The sequence below is a fragment of the Xiphophorus maculatus genome, chromosome 11, assembly GCF_002775205.1.
Source record: "Xiphophorus maculatus strain JP 163 A chromosome 11, X_maculatus-5.0-male, whole genome shotgun sequence".
Taxonomy (NCBI): Eukaryota; Metazoa; Chordata; class Actinopteri; order Cyprinodontiformes; family Poeciliidae; genus Xiphophorus; species Xiphophorus maculatus.
The window spans coordinates 13,042,956-13,059,701 of NC_036453.1; the positions used below are offsets into that span (position 1 = coordinate 13,042,956).

At 37.5% G+C, this 16,746-nt stretch overlaps 2 protein-coding genes across 2 annotated transcripts; one reads left to right on the forward strand and one right to left on the reverse strand.

Annotated features, from left to right (window-relative positions):
- Nucleotides 1-439: 439 nt before the first annotated feature.
- plekhb1 (pleckstrin homology domain containing B1) lies at nt 440-4,877 on the forward strand. Its single transcript, XM_005809326.2, has 6 exons — nt 440-631; nt 2,810-2,962; nt 3,046-3,148; nt 3,230-3,269; nt 3,374-3,464; nt 4,312-4,877. Exons 1-6 carry the CDS (start codon nt 595-597, stop codon nt 4,443-4,445), a joined length of 558 nt encoding a protein of 185 aa, XP_005809383.1. The 5' UTR covers nt 440-594; the 3' UTR covers nt 4,446-4,877.
- Nucleotides 4,878-5,926: 1,049 nt separating this feature from the next.
- Nucleotides 5,927-12,377, reverse strand: sc5d (sterol-C5-desaturase). The gene is made up of 5 exons (XM_005809331.2): nt 12,330-12,377; nt 11,393-11,625; nt 9,107-9,239; nt 8,834-8,934; nt 5,927-7,716 (listed from the first exon to the last, which is right to left on the reverse strand). Exons 2-5 carry the CDS (start codon nt 11,600-11,602, stop codon nt 7,282-7,284), a joined length of 879 nt encoding a protein of 292 aa, XP_005809388.1. The 5' UTR covers nt 11,603-11,625; nt 12,330-12,377; the 3' UTR covers nt 5,927-7,281.
- Nucleotides 12,378-16,746: the final 4,369 nt, after the last annotated feature.

Below are 16,746 nucleotides of genomic sequence, written 5' to 3' on the forward strand. Positions count from 1 at the left end.
ATGTTAAGTACTTTATTAAGGAATTGAGGTTTTTATTATGGAATACTGTTATTTTTTGATTTTTTAAAACTGTTAGGTTTTCATAAGTGACATCACCTCATCCCTTTAAGGTTTTATTTACCTGGATACAGAGAGCAAAAATCTGGACAGGTTCTAGAAAATATTCTTCTCAGCAGGAAATGATGTCATTGTCTGTGACCTGGGGACTATTGGGCTAATCCTCATTTTGTTATCTCAGAGCAGAGATTAACTTGTTATAACTGATGTAATTTAAAGCAGAAATCAGAAGCAGAAGAAACTGCAGTTTCTGTTTCTGAGCATCTACTCTGTTATTTAGATATCTGCATGAAAACACGGCGGTAAGGTCCTCAGCCCAGAAAGAGCGAGGGGAAACTGGGCGGGAGGCGTGGCGTGCTAATCCAGAAGGATCCTGTGAGTCAGCCGCACAATAATCTGCCAGGAGCAGAGAATATAAACAGACACAGGGGAGGAATTTGATTCAAATCATCCAATAAAATCAGGTAATTTCCCTTTTTAACTTCTGCTGGAAAATTATTGAAATAGAAGGAACAAAGCTGACTGAAGCTGAGGAACATGGCGCTCCTGAAGTCAGGCTGGCTGTGGAGACAGAGTGAGTATTTTCTATTATTTTTTACCCCAAAACAAAAAGGTAAATCCAGAATATTTTATCACAAAATTCTCTTTCATTTATATTTCAAACATATACTGGTGATATGGAAATCAAAAAGTGCCACAATCCAATAAGTAAATATATTCATCATTTATTTATTTCCTCACCTATTTAAAAGGGATGAGTAATTTAAAAAAAAAAATGAATGATTGATATACATTTTGGAAAGTATCTTCAACATTACTTCTGTGTCTCTAAAGTGATGTCATTCTGGCTTTTAAAATCTGATTGGTTCATTTCCACACTCAGGTTCACTTGAAACCAATCATATTTACTGCAGCCATTTTAGCCCCGCCCACTGATGGGAAATGCTGACTTTTACACTTACAAGCTTTGAACCTGAACGTTTAAAAAAATAATCATTTTCGTATGTATACACAGTACCAATCCTAATTATATATTGACAAATCTTTTTTTTTTTTTTAGAGATTATATATCTAAAAAGTTCCTAAGACGGCTTAATAGGGCCATTGTAGATAGAAAAAAAGGAGTAAATTTCCACAAATTTTGGGGAATTAATCTCAGAAATTTTCTAGAAAGATTTGGAAATTCTGTGAGCTCGAAAAGTTGATTATTTTCAACTTTTGAAATATAGAAAATTTCAGAATGTCGAAAGTTTCCTGCATTTCAAGCTCGGAAATTTCCAATTTTTACATTTACTCTTTTTTTCTATCAACAATGCCCCTGATACGTTGTTTTAAATTTCATAAGTATATTCCCAACTTTTTTTTTCTACATTTTTACATGTAATTTTATATGTATTCACTTAACTTTGTCACTTTTAGCACTCAACAGGTCACAAATTTACAGTCATTGAAACATTTAATACTATTTAAACTAGTATGAATAGCGGTACTATAAGAAATAATTAGATAAAAACAATAAAAAAGGAATTTAAGATAGACGTGTGTTGTTACCTAATTTTCATTTTTTGCTTTATCTGAAAAATACAATTGTCCCCTCCAGAATCAGAGTAGTAGAGAGAAAATTAAGGGAAAAAAATTAACAAGACTCCAAAAAAATATGAAATTTGACTAAAACTAAAATTCTACTCCAGACAAATATAGAAGAAAAGCCTTTAATCTTGCAAAAAAAATCAGATTTGACTCCAAAATCTGGAACTATTTATATTTTTAAGCATTAAGGCAGAGAAATGTGGATTTTTTTAGGTATTTCTATTCTAGATTTGCTAATCAACTGATATTCAGTGTCAAATAATAAAACAGTTTTTGATGTTTTTTGAAGAACTTGTTTTTTTCTGGTGTTTTAAAGGTTTAACATGTTGATCTTTAACTGACCAACATCATATTTCTGTATATTCATTATCCTCCATTCAGGATAATCTGAACGTCTCTGCAGAAAACAATGAGAATATTCCAGAAACCCGCCGTGCTGGTTATGAAACTGCAGCGTCTAATCCTATTAATTGTCCTCGGCCGGCCGTGTCTCTAAGTGGCTCACAGATCATGAGGGAAAGCCAATCGAAAGCAGAGTTGGAAAGGAAATGATTCACAATAAGTTTTTTTTTACCCCTCCAGGGGGTCTTTTGTGGGCTCTAGTGTCCCTTATGTGATAGTAGGCTGACAGGAAACGGGGAAGGAGAGGGGGGAAGACATGCGGCAAATGTCGTCGGGTCCGGGAGTTGAACCCGCGACGGCCGCGTCGAGGACTGAGTTTCAAGGCATTAAAGCAGGAAGTAAAGTAATTATTGATATATGTGTAGCTTTTTATAATATTTGAAGGAAACAGTAACTTGAAATGCTATAAAATGGCACTATGTGCCTATAAACATATAATACTTCCCCTTTAATAATTATATTAAACAAGTAGGATTTTTTTTTTTGAAAGTCACTGTACATCACTGTATATCTCTGTAATCTATTTACACATTTACTTTTGAAAAATACGGGATTATGTCAAATTATTTCAATAAAATTATGTCTAATTCAGGTTCTAGAATAAAAGGGGGAGCGAGGACAGACCCTAGAGGCACACCACAAGCTGGATCAGTAGTGACCAATTATCATCACCAATGATAGTAACGTGGCTTTCAGAGTACATCAGATCCCTTTACAGAAAAGCCTTAGCATGTCTTTGTGACGCATGCTTGCTCTGCAGCCGCCATTTTGAAGCGCTGGAAGCTGAACTGGTGCGACCTTTGGATAGACGGCAGCCTGTGTTTCTACAAGAGCGACAGGCGGCGGGAGTTAGAGCAGCGAGTCAGCCTGAAAACAACGTGCATCGATGTGCGGTCTGGCCTGGAATGTGGAGGTAAGCATCGCAGAAATGCTTTTATAACTACCGTCACCGGAAAATGAAAGTAACACCCTGTCTGTCTGTCTGTCTGTCTGCAGGTGTGAACCCACCAGAGAGTAATCCCAGGGAAAACCTCGTAGTGGTTCATCTCAGAGAAGGCTCAACACTCAACCTGTGTGCAAACAGTGAAGATGAGTCTCTGTAGGTAACACCTCCACTGGCTCAGCCTTTAATTTAAACACATTTATCAGCTTCTCATTTCGGGTTTTTGTTCTCATTCAGAGCGTGGAAACTGACTCTGCTTGAAACCAGAAGAAACCCGGTGAGTTCTGTGTGTTCCCCGTCAGTTCTGGACATGTCAACTTGTTGCTGAAAATAATGAAAATGTTTGTTGTTTTTGTTGTTGTTGTTGGTTTCTTTGTGCAGGTGTTTGCATACGACCCCTATGATGACTCCTACCAGGCCGTCCCCATGAACGGATACCACACCGTCTACATCACACCTGGAGCGGGACCAGGTAAGATGGCTGAATGACAAAACTTTGAGATTAACCTCAGAAAATTTCTAGCCAAAATAAAGACATTTCTGAGTTTAAAAAGTTGTAAATTTGGAAGAAAAAAACTCAAATTCTGAAATTAAACTCAGAATTTTTCTCCCAAAATGTAGACATTTCTGAGCTCCAAAAAGTCAATCCAAAACGTTGAGATAAATCTCAAAGATTTATCAGCTTGAAAAGTTGAAAATGTTCAACTTTATGAGCTCACAAAATGCTCAGCTATTTTATAGAAAATATGTGAAATGAATTTCAAAATGTCGCAAATGTTTGACTTTTTGAACTTTCTTTTGTGTCTTTCCTAGAAAATTTGAGATTAATCTGAGGATTTCAAATTTGTTCTTCCAAACTTATACTTTTTGAAATCTGACATTTCGTTTTTCTTCTAGAAAATGCCTGAGATTGATCTCAGAATTTCAGATTTTTTTTCCCCTACTAGATTTACAACTTTTTGAACTCAAAAATGTCCTCGTTTTTCTGAAAGATTTCTGAGATTAATCTCAGAATTTCTGTGGTTTTTTTTCTTGCAAATTTTCAGCTTTTTGAACTTTTACATTAAAAACAAAACAAAACAAACCTCTGTCTTTTTTGGTGGAAATTTCCTCTTTTTTCCCCCTTCTATACACAATGGCCTAACCCTACCTGCCGTCGCAGACAATAAGATTTCAACAGCAGTTAATGTCTTTGAATTTTCCTTTCAAAACTTAACCAGTCTGATAAGCAAAAAAAAAAAAAAAAAAAAACAACTTGTTTGAGAAGCAAACAGACAGGATCCAGCTGTACCAGTGGCTGCTGTGTTGTTGTGTTGAAGGAACCCACCAGGTGATCGTCCAGAGGGATCCGTTTGATGGAGTCGCAGAGAGCGTCGCGCTGGGATTACTGGCGGGCGTGGCGGCGGGGGCGGCCATGCGGTCCTTCCTCTGGATGCCCTTCTTCTTCTGCTGAAGGCGCCGGTCGCTCGTCTCCCCCGCAGGACTCGGTCGCCTCACGGAAACGTGTAGAAAAGCTTCTTCTTCATCACGGTTCGCTTTTCTCTTCAGGAGCAGTTCTGAATCTGAAACCAAAAGGCCGCCGTGTATTTATGTTACGTTTAATTTATTCAGGACGTCACAACTACCCGTGGACATTTCTGGAACAACGCGCTAGTTTTGTATTTAACGCTGTTTTATCTACTGTTTTGCTTTTTACAAGCTTATATTTTAAAAAAAAATCAGCTCATTCTGAGCATTGCTCTGTCTATAGACGATAAATCAATAAACGCTCATTTTCTCCTAACTTGTTTTGCTTTCTGTAAGTTGCCATGGCAACAGTCGCTGAGCTGGGGAACGTGGGGGTCGGGGGTCACGTCTGTCAATACCATTAAAAAAAATTAAAAACCTACAATCTGTTATTTTTATGGTAATAAGCCGGCAGCTGTGGTTGAGAGAAACACAGTAAAAAAAAATAAAAATACAGTAAACAAAGTAAACAACTTTACAGAAAAAAACATTAAAGTGTGACAGGTTCTGCTGTGAGTTTTGCATTTTTTCACTGTTGTTTTTAGAAGTTTTCTTTGTAAAAAAAAAAACCCAACAGTTTAAATCAGTAAATTTAGCAGGTTGATGTCGTTATAGTAGGTACAAAGTACTCGGGTGATAAAACTTCACTGGGGAAGACTGAAGAAAAAATGTGTTGAAACAGGTATAGTCAAATAAATCCAGTTCTGATACATTTGTGTAAATTTGACAACCGAACATGCGGAAAGTGTTTTGAGCAGGGGTCTCAAACTCCAGGCCTCGAGGGCCGCAGTCTTGCAGTTTTTAGATGTGCCACAGGTACAAAACACTGGAATGAAATGGCTTAATTACCTCCTCCTTGTGTAGATCAGTTCTCCAGAGCCTTAATGACCTAATTATTCTGTTCAGGTATGGTGCAGCAGAGGCACAACTAAAAGTTGCAGGACTGCGGCCCTTGAGGACTGGAGTTTGAGACCCCTGGTTTTGAGTATTGGAGGACACTCTTGATTAGTTCAGTGGTTTTGTTTTGAGTTTACAAACAGCATGAACAGAGTGTAGAGTAAATTGATTCATTTCTGTTGGATTCTGAACTGCAGTGTGAGCTAAAATTCAAGCTAAAGACCGCTTCAAGTCAATTTAGTTCATTTTTTGGCACCAATTCACAATAAACAAATTGATGCATTAAGGATTGTGGCGACAGTGGAGAGGAACAACTTCAGCAGAACCAGATTCTTCTTTTTGTCGCTAATGTGGTAAAAGAAGAAAAATGGCTTGTTCAGCACATTTTAATCAAGTTTGTGTCTGGAAACCTGTGTTTTGACCTTTGAACTCTACACAGCAGAGAATGTATTTAATAAGAGAGGCAGGAAGTTCACACCACATGTTGCTCACAGCCAGAGAAATCCACACGTATAAAGAAAGTGAGCCGAGTTTGTACATAAATTATGTTTAATAAAGTGACATGAATGAAAGTCGAGAAAGCAGCTTAAACGCGTCAGGATTTAGAAAGCCATCGTTTTTCCTATGAGCACAGAGAAATATCTGCTGGTTTAGTCCTGGTGGCCGATTTAGAGGTTTCTTCAAACAAGAAGGATCTCAGGGATAAACGTTCCTTCAGAACCTTACTGTTACTGTTACGGTAGCTGTGCTTCCTTGACCATATAACTGCACAATTTAACATTTCAGAAATAAATTTGAGTAATTGATACTAGCTAATTTAGAAAAAAATCTCAGGTTTTCAATAGAAAGTTTCAGTGCTAGCATGATGTGGTTTTCCAGCCGTATTGAAATCAGTTTCTTTTGCAAAACTGCAATGGAATCACTTAAAGTTATTCCTGTGTGATTTTGACTTCGTTTCTTACTTGATGACAACAGCGCAATTGCAAAGTTGTATTTGTCAACATTAGCAGAACAGCGACAAAGTTTTTGTGCAGATTTGTAATGGAAACACAGCTAATGTTGCGCACCATTTCAGGCAACATTGATTCCAGATTTAGGCCCAGTGAGCGACTGGAGCAAAGATTTGAGTGGAAAGGAAATAAATTCACAGATTAACCGGCCATCACCAGCTGTTCCTTACAAGAGTCCCACAAAAAAGAAAAAAAAAAGAGATGGGCTGTCCAGAACCTGAGCACCTCTCACAGAGAGCTTTAAAAACACCTGGAGTTAGCAAGCAGATGTTTCCACTTAAATACAAGTGTTGTATTGAAACTAGGGCCTGGGCAATGAATCAATAACAATATATATCATGGCAGACACGCAATCAATATCGATAGAATATTCACCAAACTCTGATCCAGAACCGCACAAGGGGATGTAGGCAGAGGAAAGGCTTTAGCCGCTTAAACTCTCACAGTTAGCTAAGCAACGTGAGTGGCCTCGACTAACTGGTTGCCAAGCAACAACCTACTGAGTAACTTACACAGCAGCGGTTTCAAGTTTCCCCACCGTGTCTGATAACTGCTTACAAATAAAAAAACAACGACGTGGAGAGAAAACCGTTGATAAAGTCACCGGTTTGGCAATATTTCAGACATTTACAGCAGAAAACTAACCAATAATTATTGATAGACTAACATGATGAAAAGCATATATCGTGAGATGTTTTTCAACCCTAATTTAAAAAAATGTTAACTGCACAAAACTCCACTGCTGAAGGAAAAACAACAAAGCAAGTTGAAGCTCGTTCATCAGGATCAGCTTATATGGCGAAGATGAACTGGAAATATTTCCTCTCAGTTTTGCAACTGATTAACGAATCGTCTCTGTAATCAATCCCAACTCTGCTACTCCTCTTTCCTCTGAGCGTGTCCGTTCACTTCCTGTTTCCCCAACTTTCCCTCCGCCTGCAGTTTCCGAACCATCTCCATGGGGCCCTTCCCCATGAGAGCCGACGGGTGCCTGTAGGAGCCTCCCAGCCGGTCCCACAGGGTGAAGTACTGGCCGTAGTTGTAGTTGTAGAAGAGGTGATGGTCGGTGTGGTGGGCGGAGCCGTTGATGACGCCGGTCAGGCCAGCGGGGACGCGGTAGTCGCCGTCGTGGATGGAGATGGTCCAGATGTTGACGAACACGTACAGAGCCAGGTAGAGCAGCTTGTGAAGGGGGAACAGGAAGGGGTAGATGTGGTAGGGCAGGCCCTGCAGGAAGCCGTCGACCGGGTGGAAGGCGTGGCTGGCGAAGGGCGTGGTGATCTTCCAAATGTGGTGTGGCTTGTGAAATGTCTGTTGGAAATGAAGAGAACAGAGATCAACACATAGTTCTCACCGGTCTGACCAGGAAGTGATCTGTGCCATCTTAGCTGGTAGCTAAGATGGCTGCTAGCTACGCTAATTTTTCTAGTTTGGCAGCCAGTGCTATAGTAAATATCACTGATATTTATCTCAGTATTACACACAGGTGAGCAGACACTCAAAGGTTGTGATCAAGTAATAGTTGTAGTTCATAAGTTAGATAAGAACAAGGCGAGAGCTGGTTCTAAGCTGGTGGCTTGTTCATTGTTGTCATAGCAACTCCAATGCAAATGCCTGCCAAGATGGCCGTCAGTTACAAAGTTCAGAGAAGTGTGATGTCACATGAGAACTATCCATTCAAACCGAAATTAATATTCCACTAAAAAAGGCAGAAAACCTCTGATGAAAAATCCAATTAACTTATTAATAACTCATTTCTCTCACTGTCTGACATTAATTAGATGAAACTTTTCCCATTTTAGATCAACTGAAACACTTAGAATATTTAATTACATTTAGGTATAGTCTAATTTAAATGTAATATTAAATATTTAATTTAATTATAATTTCATTTATATTTAATATTTAATTTCCCTTTGGGATTCATAAAGTATTTTTAAATTTGTATTTGAATTATAAACAGAGTGTCTTTCAGATTTTCAGGCAGCAAGTGTTAAGGTTAGTCTAAGAGATTGTCTTGTTTTAAACTGCAGGAATAAGGTCATAACTTTAGCAGAATAGAGATGCAATATTACCAGGAAAAAGTCATAAATTTACGACATAAATCTCACTTTATGAGAAAAAAAGAACTTCCATAGAGCTTTTAAGATCAGACTAGGTCGGCCAGTCTGTGGCTCTTTTTTCTAAAGTCCTGCTGCTGATAATAATTTAGTGCTGATGTTAGAGGATCAAGTTTTCCCTTCTTTGTAAAACATACCAAAGTATAACTTCATTTTACAGCAATGTAGGAGTTCTCAAAAAATTAGGACTTTTCTCATAGTAGTACGATTTTATTCTCATATCACTGCACTTGGTCTTATATTATTGCTCTTGTATCATATTGACTTTACTCTCATAATATTACGACCTTCAACAGAGGTTTACCCACCTTGTAAATAAGCTTATGGTGCAGGAAGCGGTGGACCCAGTAGATACACATGTCAGTGAAGAACAGGAAGGAGATCATGCTGAGGAAGAGACCGGACCAACCTGAGAGCACAGAGGAGACGTCAGTCCCACAGCAGGAGGACTCAGAGACAACATGGAGGACGATCAGACAACATGGAGGACGATCAGACAACATGGAGGACGATCAGACAACATGGAGGACGATCAGACAACATGGAGGACTCAGAGACAACATGGAGGCTGCTTTCCTCACCCAGCGGGGAGTCGCTGACGTTGTCATACAGCTTGCTGTAACCTCTGACCTCAGCGAAGAACAAGGCCACGGTGGGGATGCTGATCCAGGGCAGGGAGGTCATCGCATACTTAATTTCTCTCTGAACTTGATTCTGCGAAACAAGAGGAAGATAACGCGTGTTAAACAGAAGTTCAGCTGTGCAGAGATGAGGCTGCCTGGCTCTAAGCGGGTTTCTTTCAGTGTGGATGGACGCTGAAAGGCAACATGCAGGGATCTGACCCGGAGCGAATCGGGACATTCGGAGAAGCTGCTTGGTGGTGTACTGGTGGAAGTGACTGCAGTATCAAGCAGGTCAACAACGGAGTATATATATATTCAAGACTTGTTTAGTTTATCAGGGATGGAGCCAGTATGGGTCAGATTAAAAAGGTACATTTTTGTTAGATAAAAATATTAGTAAATAAAAACTTAGTCAGGATTAAATCGTCTTCATCTCCTGTTAGACCAAATTTTATTATATGAAAACTTAAAGAGTTGAAAGGATTTCTTGTACAAGATCAAGTTTTGAGCATCTTTCTAAAAACATTAATAAAGTTGCAATTGAAAAAAGGTGCTGTCTCAAATTGTCACAAAACACACAGGAATTTATATTTATATTGAATACTGTGTCTGTCACAGAAAAACAAAAAACAACAAAAAAAAAAACAGTTTTCAAAGTAAAGCATTGAAATAATTTTTGTTTCACTGAACATGTGTGAATATTATCAAATCTTGCTCTGGAAGTCATAACAAAACACATCTGAACAGCCGAATATTTCACGCAATGGCTCTGGAAAGCTAAAATACCTAAACTGTACATTTTAATCGATTTTGTGTTATAGTTGCACGTTTTAGCAGTAAATGCCTAAACAGTGACCAGTCCAAAATTTTGGATGTCGAAGTTGAAATGCAGAGGCGAACATTCCCAATTCTGAAGTTTTTCCACACTTGTAACCTGAACCCTCAAACACATATGTTCACTTTGATTGAGACTTTTTAAATATCCAAAATAAATGAACAAAAATAATAAATAAAATGTATTAATAACTCTCTGTAAGCAAAGTTGCTCATTAAGCTCAGAGGGAAAAAAAAGAGAGAGACAGGAGGAAAACAAACAAACTACCTTACTGCTCAGATAAAAACTATCCACCTCTGAACAGAATGTCTGGTAGCTGGCCCTTTAAATCTCTCCAAGGAAGAAAGGATTGGAAGGAAGAAGGGACAAAGTCCGCTGGTCTGCCAGGTGTTCTGTTTACCTGTGCTACCCGTAAATCCGTCCTACCTTGTGGCAATGCGCACATCGATGCTACGTCACATGCTGCTTACTCAGCAGATTTCTTATAAATACGTCCTACCTGTGGAAGTATCGTTTCATGTGTTTTATTTAATCAAAGATTACGGTAAGCTTTATTTAATTTATTTTATACCTGGCTTTCATTAAGCTGCTGTGTTACTTCATGTTTTTAGTTTACATGACAGGCAGCTTGCAAACATATTTACAAATGGCTTTAGTTTCACCGTCTGCAAAGTTGTTACTACTGTAAACAAGTCATTGTTTGGCAGTTAATTTTATCCCTATATTTTAAAATATTTTAGTTTAATTACACTTTTTTATTATTATTAAACTTATGTAGGATTGAAGCTGTGTAATAGCCGTGTAATATTACTGTATATTAATCATATCCAACCATTTCAGGAGCACAGTGACCTGCGCAGTTCGGTGGACACATTGTGGCTGCGCTGCATATGATAAGAGACATACAAAGTATTAATGTGCAAAAAAGAATTACGGTGATCTGTTGTCTGTATTTAATTTAATTCCAATAAAAACCTGTTTCCCCCTGTCTGATACTGTTTTATTCTTACAAACACCTTTGTATTTAAAATATTTTTTAACAGGTAGGATATTCTAATAAAAGGATTAGTGCAAACATCTATAGCTTTTCATTTTAAACGGGTAGGATGTCCAGATGAATCTTCTTGTGGTTTCGTCATGGATATAAATTGTTCCAGTGCTAAGCTAAGCATAAGCTTCCACTTCAGTCCCGTCGCTCAAATAATGTTATCCAATGTATTTAACATTAACACAACCCGGTATAGTTTTCTCTTTGTGAGCATGACGATAGCAGGTTTTGACGCGTAGCACTGACAGATAGACTTAGCTGTCTATCCGCGCTACGGTAGGAAAATGTGACGAGGTAGCACAGACGGTCAGAACAGGGCTGGCAATCACTCCGTTACTACGGCAACCGTGTGGCGACGTACCTCCAGGAAGTGAGGGTGTTTCATCAGATTGTGATCAAAGATGAAATAGTAGCTGAACGCTCCCAGGCCGAGGTACAAGATGGCTGCCCCGAGGTTGGTCACCACCAGGAGGCTGATGATCTGCCGCAGGGCGCCGTCCTCGGCCCACGACTCAGGGTAGACGTAGGGCGTCAGGACGTAGTGGTCGGCCACGTTCAGCACCAGGTCCATGGCTGCTTCTGGTGATGAAGGCACTGAAACAGAGAAATGTGAAAACTTCTTCCTTCCACCCAGCTTTCCATTAATATGGTGAGTTAGAGAACTGTAAGCTGTCAGCTTCTTTACAAATACACTTTTGTGCTCAGTCAGTTCCCCTGCGAGATCAGATCAAAACATTTCGCTACAAAAATACATTACTTTTATTGCTCTACTGTAAAATTTGACTGAATTTATGGTTTTAATAGCTCTAAAAGCCATACTTCACTAATGCATTGCTGTAGTTTAATTACTGGACTCCAGATTATTTACTTAGCGGGGAATAAAACATTTCATAACCCGTCTTAAAAGTAGGTCAGTTATTGCTCTCTTAAACATAGCAAGACTCGTTTATCTCGTTAAGCTCGTTTAATTAAGCGAGTCGTTTAGTTAAACGAGTTTAGCGAGTTAAATGTTAAAACAACATTTGTACAAAAATCTCGCTTAGTTTTGTAAAAATGCATTCATTATTAAACAGAAAAAAACAGTAAAAACTAGCATATAGTGACATAAATTCTTGTTTTATAGAAAACTATCCGCTGAGCCAATAAGATTTAAAACTGGACGAGAAAAGCGTAACATTTCCGGTAACAACCGACACCAAAGATTTCTCTGAACGCTTCATTTTGTATTAAAAACATGAGCTGTGGTTTAGCAAAGTAATTTTTAAGACTTTCAGAGCAGTTTCATCAGAGCTACTCACCTTCCTGCCGCTGTGTGGCTTGTATTCTGTATCAAAGGTAAGCGGACGACTAAAGGAAGCTCGCGGACCAATTGGAACACATCTAAACATTGCTTCGCATGAACATAGACCAATCAGCGTTAAGCAAGCCACCCATGGTAGGCTTTTTCTCGTTTCTGATTGGTCGACGAAGAGGATCTGATCATGGCGTTACAGACGGAACGACAACTGGACAAAAACACAAAAAACAAAAATACGTAAAACCTAAAAAGGCGATGAAAAGTAGGAAATCATAAACAAAAACATTTAAGATACTTTAAATAAGTATACAAAAATGTACACATACAGAATAATATAAACACATTAATATGCAGTTTTTTCTGTTTAATAAAAATATGCAGTTATGCTAAATGACTTTAAAAAACTATATTATAATTTACAGTAAATTGTCTGCACTTCACTCGACAGAAATTGCTATTTTTATTGCCTTTGCAAATCAGTCATAACAAAACTTTGCTTTTTTGACCAAAGAATTACAACATTAATTTTTATAGTCAAAGTGAAATCTGATTTTTACAAAAATAATGACAATAAAATTATTTGCCATAAAAGCAGTCAATCTTGAAATTTGTTTTAGCATAATTTTGTTTTCTGTTATTAATTTTTTTTTTACTTTACTTTTTAAAACATAAGATATGCGTTAAAACACTTTATTTAAATGGTATTTTTGATGCTCATTTTATGATTGGCTGCCAGTCAAATTCATGAAGCTGCTCTGTATGGGGCTAAATTGGGGCCATAAAGTTTGTTTCAAAGAATAAAAATGAAACTGAAAAAATATTTTGAAATGGGGAAAAAAAAAAAGTTTGAAACCCAAAATAGAAAGATTTGAAATGGAAATGCTTCTGACGATAAAATGACCGCGGAAACAGACACAGCTGCGAAAAACCCCCAAAACCTACAGCTGACGGCTAAAGGTTGTTACTGACAGCGCTAAAACCCACCGCATGCCTCTGACTGGTTGTTTCTAGAGAGCACTGGGAGAGGGCAGAGGAATTAAATTATTGTCAGATAATTTATCAAAATATTGACTGTCTTAACAAATATGTACTGTTTGTTAATAAAAGTTACATACTGCAGCTTCAATTTCACGGAGGAGGGGACGGGTCAGGAGGGACATGGCAACAGATATCTGTAATGTAAATGCAATCTAAGGCAGGACTGAACTGACAAGAGGCTGTTTTTTATTATAATTTTATAAAGATTGCTTGAATTTCTGTCACTAATAAATATATTATTTTGTTGTGTAATTGTAAAAAGAGCAGTGAGACAGGAAAAATCTACATAGCCTCCCTGGAATGAGGGAGGCTATGTAGACTTCCTCATTCCAGGGAGTCTACATGGAGTCTCTGAAATCTACGTAGCTTGTCACTAAACACAGTGTTGCTCACCGTTTTCACTGGGGCATGGAGGAGGGATTATTCTGACATTGGGGTCCTTCGTTCTTTAAATGCTAATGAAAAGGAGGCAAACAGTCTGTAGCTAAACTAATTATGCTAAATGGTTGATAATCTCACTCAGTCAACCCCCCTCTCTTGGAGAAAAACTGGGCTACAAATTGACACTCTTGTATTTTTTCTCTCTCTCCTTTTGAAAATCTGACTTTATTATTTTTCTGGGCAGCATAGTGACTGCCACAGTCGTTCTTGTCTCCTACTGACTGCTGCTGAACACCGTCACCTAAGCAAGAAGGAACCATTTAATGCAGATTCAAGGCAGGTTCAGTGTAAATATGAACGTGTGCGTTTTGTTCTGGGAATGGTAACATTTACTTTTTACTTATAAAAACAATTAAAAAAAAACAACAACACGCGATATAATTAATTTTGTAATTGACAAGGCTCCAATTTTTTCTATTTGAAAAAAACAACAACAAAACTATTTTGTGGAGGGGCCCCGGTCGGTCAGGGGCCCTTGGAATTGTCCTAACTTTCTCCCCCTTTACGGCGCCCCTGGCTGGGCATTACTAGATGATAGATGTGGCAATGTTTCTGTGGCACCAAAGAACTGAAGCTACACTTATAACACCTTACAATGACTTATATCAAGATAACAATTCAACATTAAAATATTAACATATGTTATAATTATATATATTAATATATTTTTTGTTTTGTAAGAGTGATTTGTAACTGAACTATGTACTACAATACAAGGTGCCCTGCATGAATCTTTTACTATTTAGCTGGTGCAATTTGCAACTTCTGTAGTCCAGTTTATCTCACGCACCAGCGCGTGCATCCGTCATTGAGCCTTCGTCAATGATCGTCATGGAAACGACGTTAGCGTCGGTAACCCTATAAATGACGCTGACCTTCTGAAATCTTTCCCTTTGCTACGGGACTTTTGAAGGAGACGCCTGAAGGAGCATAACGCCTCGGAAGGTTTGAACCTAGTGAGAAGTCTGCTTTGCAAGACTTGCTGAAATACGCACTTGCCGAAGAATCCCAGAACCCGGGAAAGATGGATCCTGGCCAGGAGAAGAACCAGCAGGGTGATCAGCTGGAAGGTTAGTATCATTCTTCTACTATTTTAATAAACAAAAACAAGTTATTAGTAAAATAATAATGAATCGTTTAGTTTATTTTGTGTTTGTGTGCGTTTCTTTTAAAGAAATACTGCCTGCTGTACAAAAAAGACCAGTAGCATTCTTGCTAGCGTAGATCTTTCTTAACTAATGAGCCTTTTTCTTGACTGAATTTCCAGGAAATGTCAGGAATGTTAAACTGGTGTAGTGATTTAAGAAACATATGTATTTAATTATAGTCAAATTAGTTGAATTAATGTCAAATTCGTGAAAAGTTAGCCTGCTCGTGACCGTTATTTTTTTGAAAAATGCTCTGTTCCACTCAGTTTCCATGGATACGCCAAATAAAATACATTAGCTATTTAATGTTACTTTAAAGAAAAACATTTAACAACACGTATTTCCCCTTTGATAGACTGTAATTTAATTGTTTAGTTTTGCTATTTTTTTAAAGAAAGGAACATGTAGACCTGTTTTTTTAAGCATATGCTAAAATGTGCAAATTGATTGAAACAAAGGTGCTATAATGAGAGTCAGGTTTAATGACTTTGTGTTCAATGCTTTATTAACGCTGGTGTTTGAGAATAACTGCTATGCTGATTTGAAAAGGAAGAAGAAAGAAAAAAAACAGTAAAATTTCTGTCCAGTTGTTGGAAAATTAGCTTGTTTTTGACCATTATTTTTTGAAAAATGCGGTGATACACACTCGGTATCCATGGATACGCTGAATGAAATGCATTAAACATTTAATATTACTTTAAAAAGCATTTTTAAAAGATATTTTCCCTATGACAGTCTATGATTTGATTGTTTAGTTTTATTATTTTTTCAAGATAAGGACATGTTGATCTGGTTTTTCTTTAGCATAGCCAGGAATGCTAACATGGGTGAATTGATTTGAAAAAGCTAAAATGATGCTATTTAATATAAGAGTATCAGGTTTGATGATTTTGTAGTCCAATACTTCAAAATTTTGTTGACTTCTTTGAAAAATACAACTTTAATAGGTCTGTTTTGTGTTTATGGGATGAAACAAATTTGTGAGTTAATTTAAATGGTTTTGTGACTTATGTGTTAGCTTATTGAAATTTGTGGATAAATGTGTGGAATGTTAGCACTAGTGTTTGGGAAAAAAAATGTTATGCTGGTTTGAAAAAAAAAAAACAAAAAACAGGAAAATTAGCTTGTTCTTTTTTTGTTTTTTAATGCCCTGACAAAACATATTTGGTCTCCATGGCAATGACATCAGACTTGTAGAGGTTTATTAGGACACTCAAGGACGGTTTACATAAAATCAGTAATTTCTATTCATGCACACGTTCACACACTGATGAACATGAAAAGCTAATAGATTGTAGCCACAGCTGTTTTATCAAGCCATTGGCCCTTCTGACCAACACCAGCAGGAACGGTGGGAGAAATGTCTTGACCAAGGACACAACGACAGAGGCGGGCCACTGCAGGGCAAACTCCTACACCTGTTGCCCCAGTAATAAGCATTATGTGTGTGTGGGTGTGTGTGTCATAGTGATCATCCATCAAAGCTGATTTTCAAATAGAAAATAATAATTTTATGTGAAAATCAAATCAGCTTTTATGACTTTGGTGTCCAATTCTTGGCAAACTGGATGGTTCTTTGTCCATTTTTTTTTTTTCAAAAATGCCCAAACATATTTAGTTTCCATGGATACATTGCGGAAAAGATATAAAATGACTTCAATAAAAAGTTAAGAAAGACAAAAACTTTTCAAACATGTACCTCCTATAATATCTCTGAATTATTTAGTTTGTCTTTTTTAGATCTAATTTTAGAAATGTCACAATTGCTCATGGTGATTATCTTATTTTGTT

Bases quoted from the DNA above. Each gene is read 5' to 3' on its own strand.
- plekhb1 (XM_005809326.2), top strand. From the start codon at position 595: ATGGCGCTCCTGAAGTCAGGCTGGCTGTGGAGACAGA. The intron at 3,149-3,229 runs GTAGGTAACACC...GTTCTCATTCAG, and splicing joins AACAGTGAAGATGAGTCTCT to AGCGTGGAAACTGACTCTGC. The intron at 3,270-3,373 runs GTGAGTTCTGTG...TTCTTTGTGCAG, and splicing joins TTGAAACCAGAAGAAACCCG to GTGTTTGCATACGACCCCTA.
- sc5d (XM_005809331.2), bottom strand. From the start codon at position 11,602: ATGGACCTGGTGCTGAACGTGGCCGACCACTACGTCCTGACGCCCTAC. The intron at 9,240-11,392 runs GTACGTCGCCAC...CTTGTTTCGCAG, and splicing joins AACACCCTCACTTCCTGGAG to AATCAAGTTCAGAGAGAAAT. The intron at 7,717-8,833 runs GTGGGTAAACCT...CATTTCCAACAG, and splicing joins ACCATAAGCTTATTTACAAG to ACATTTCACAAGCCACACCA.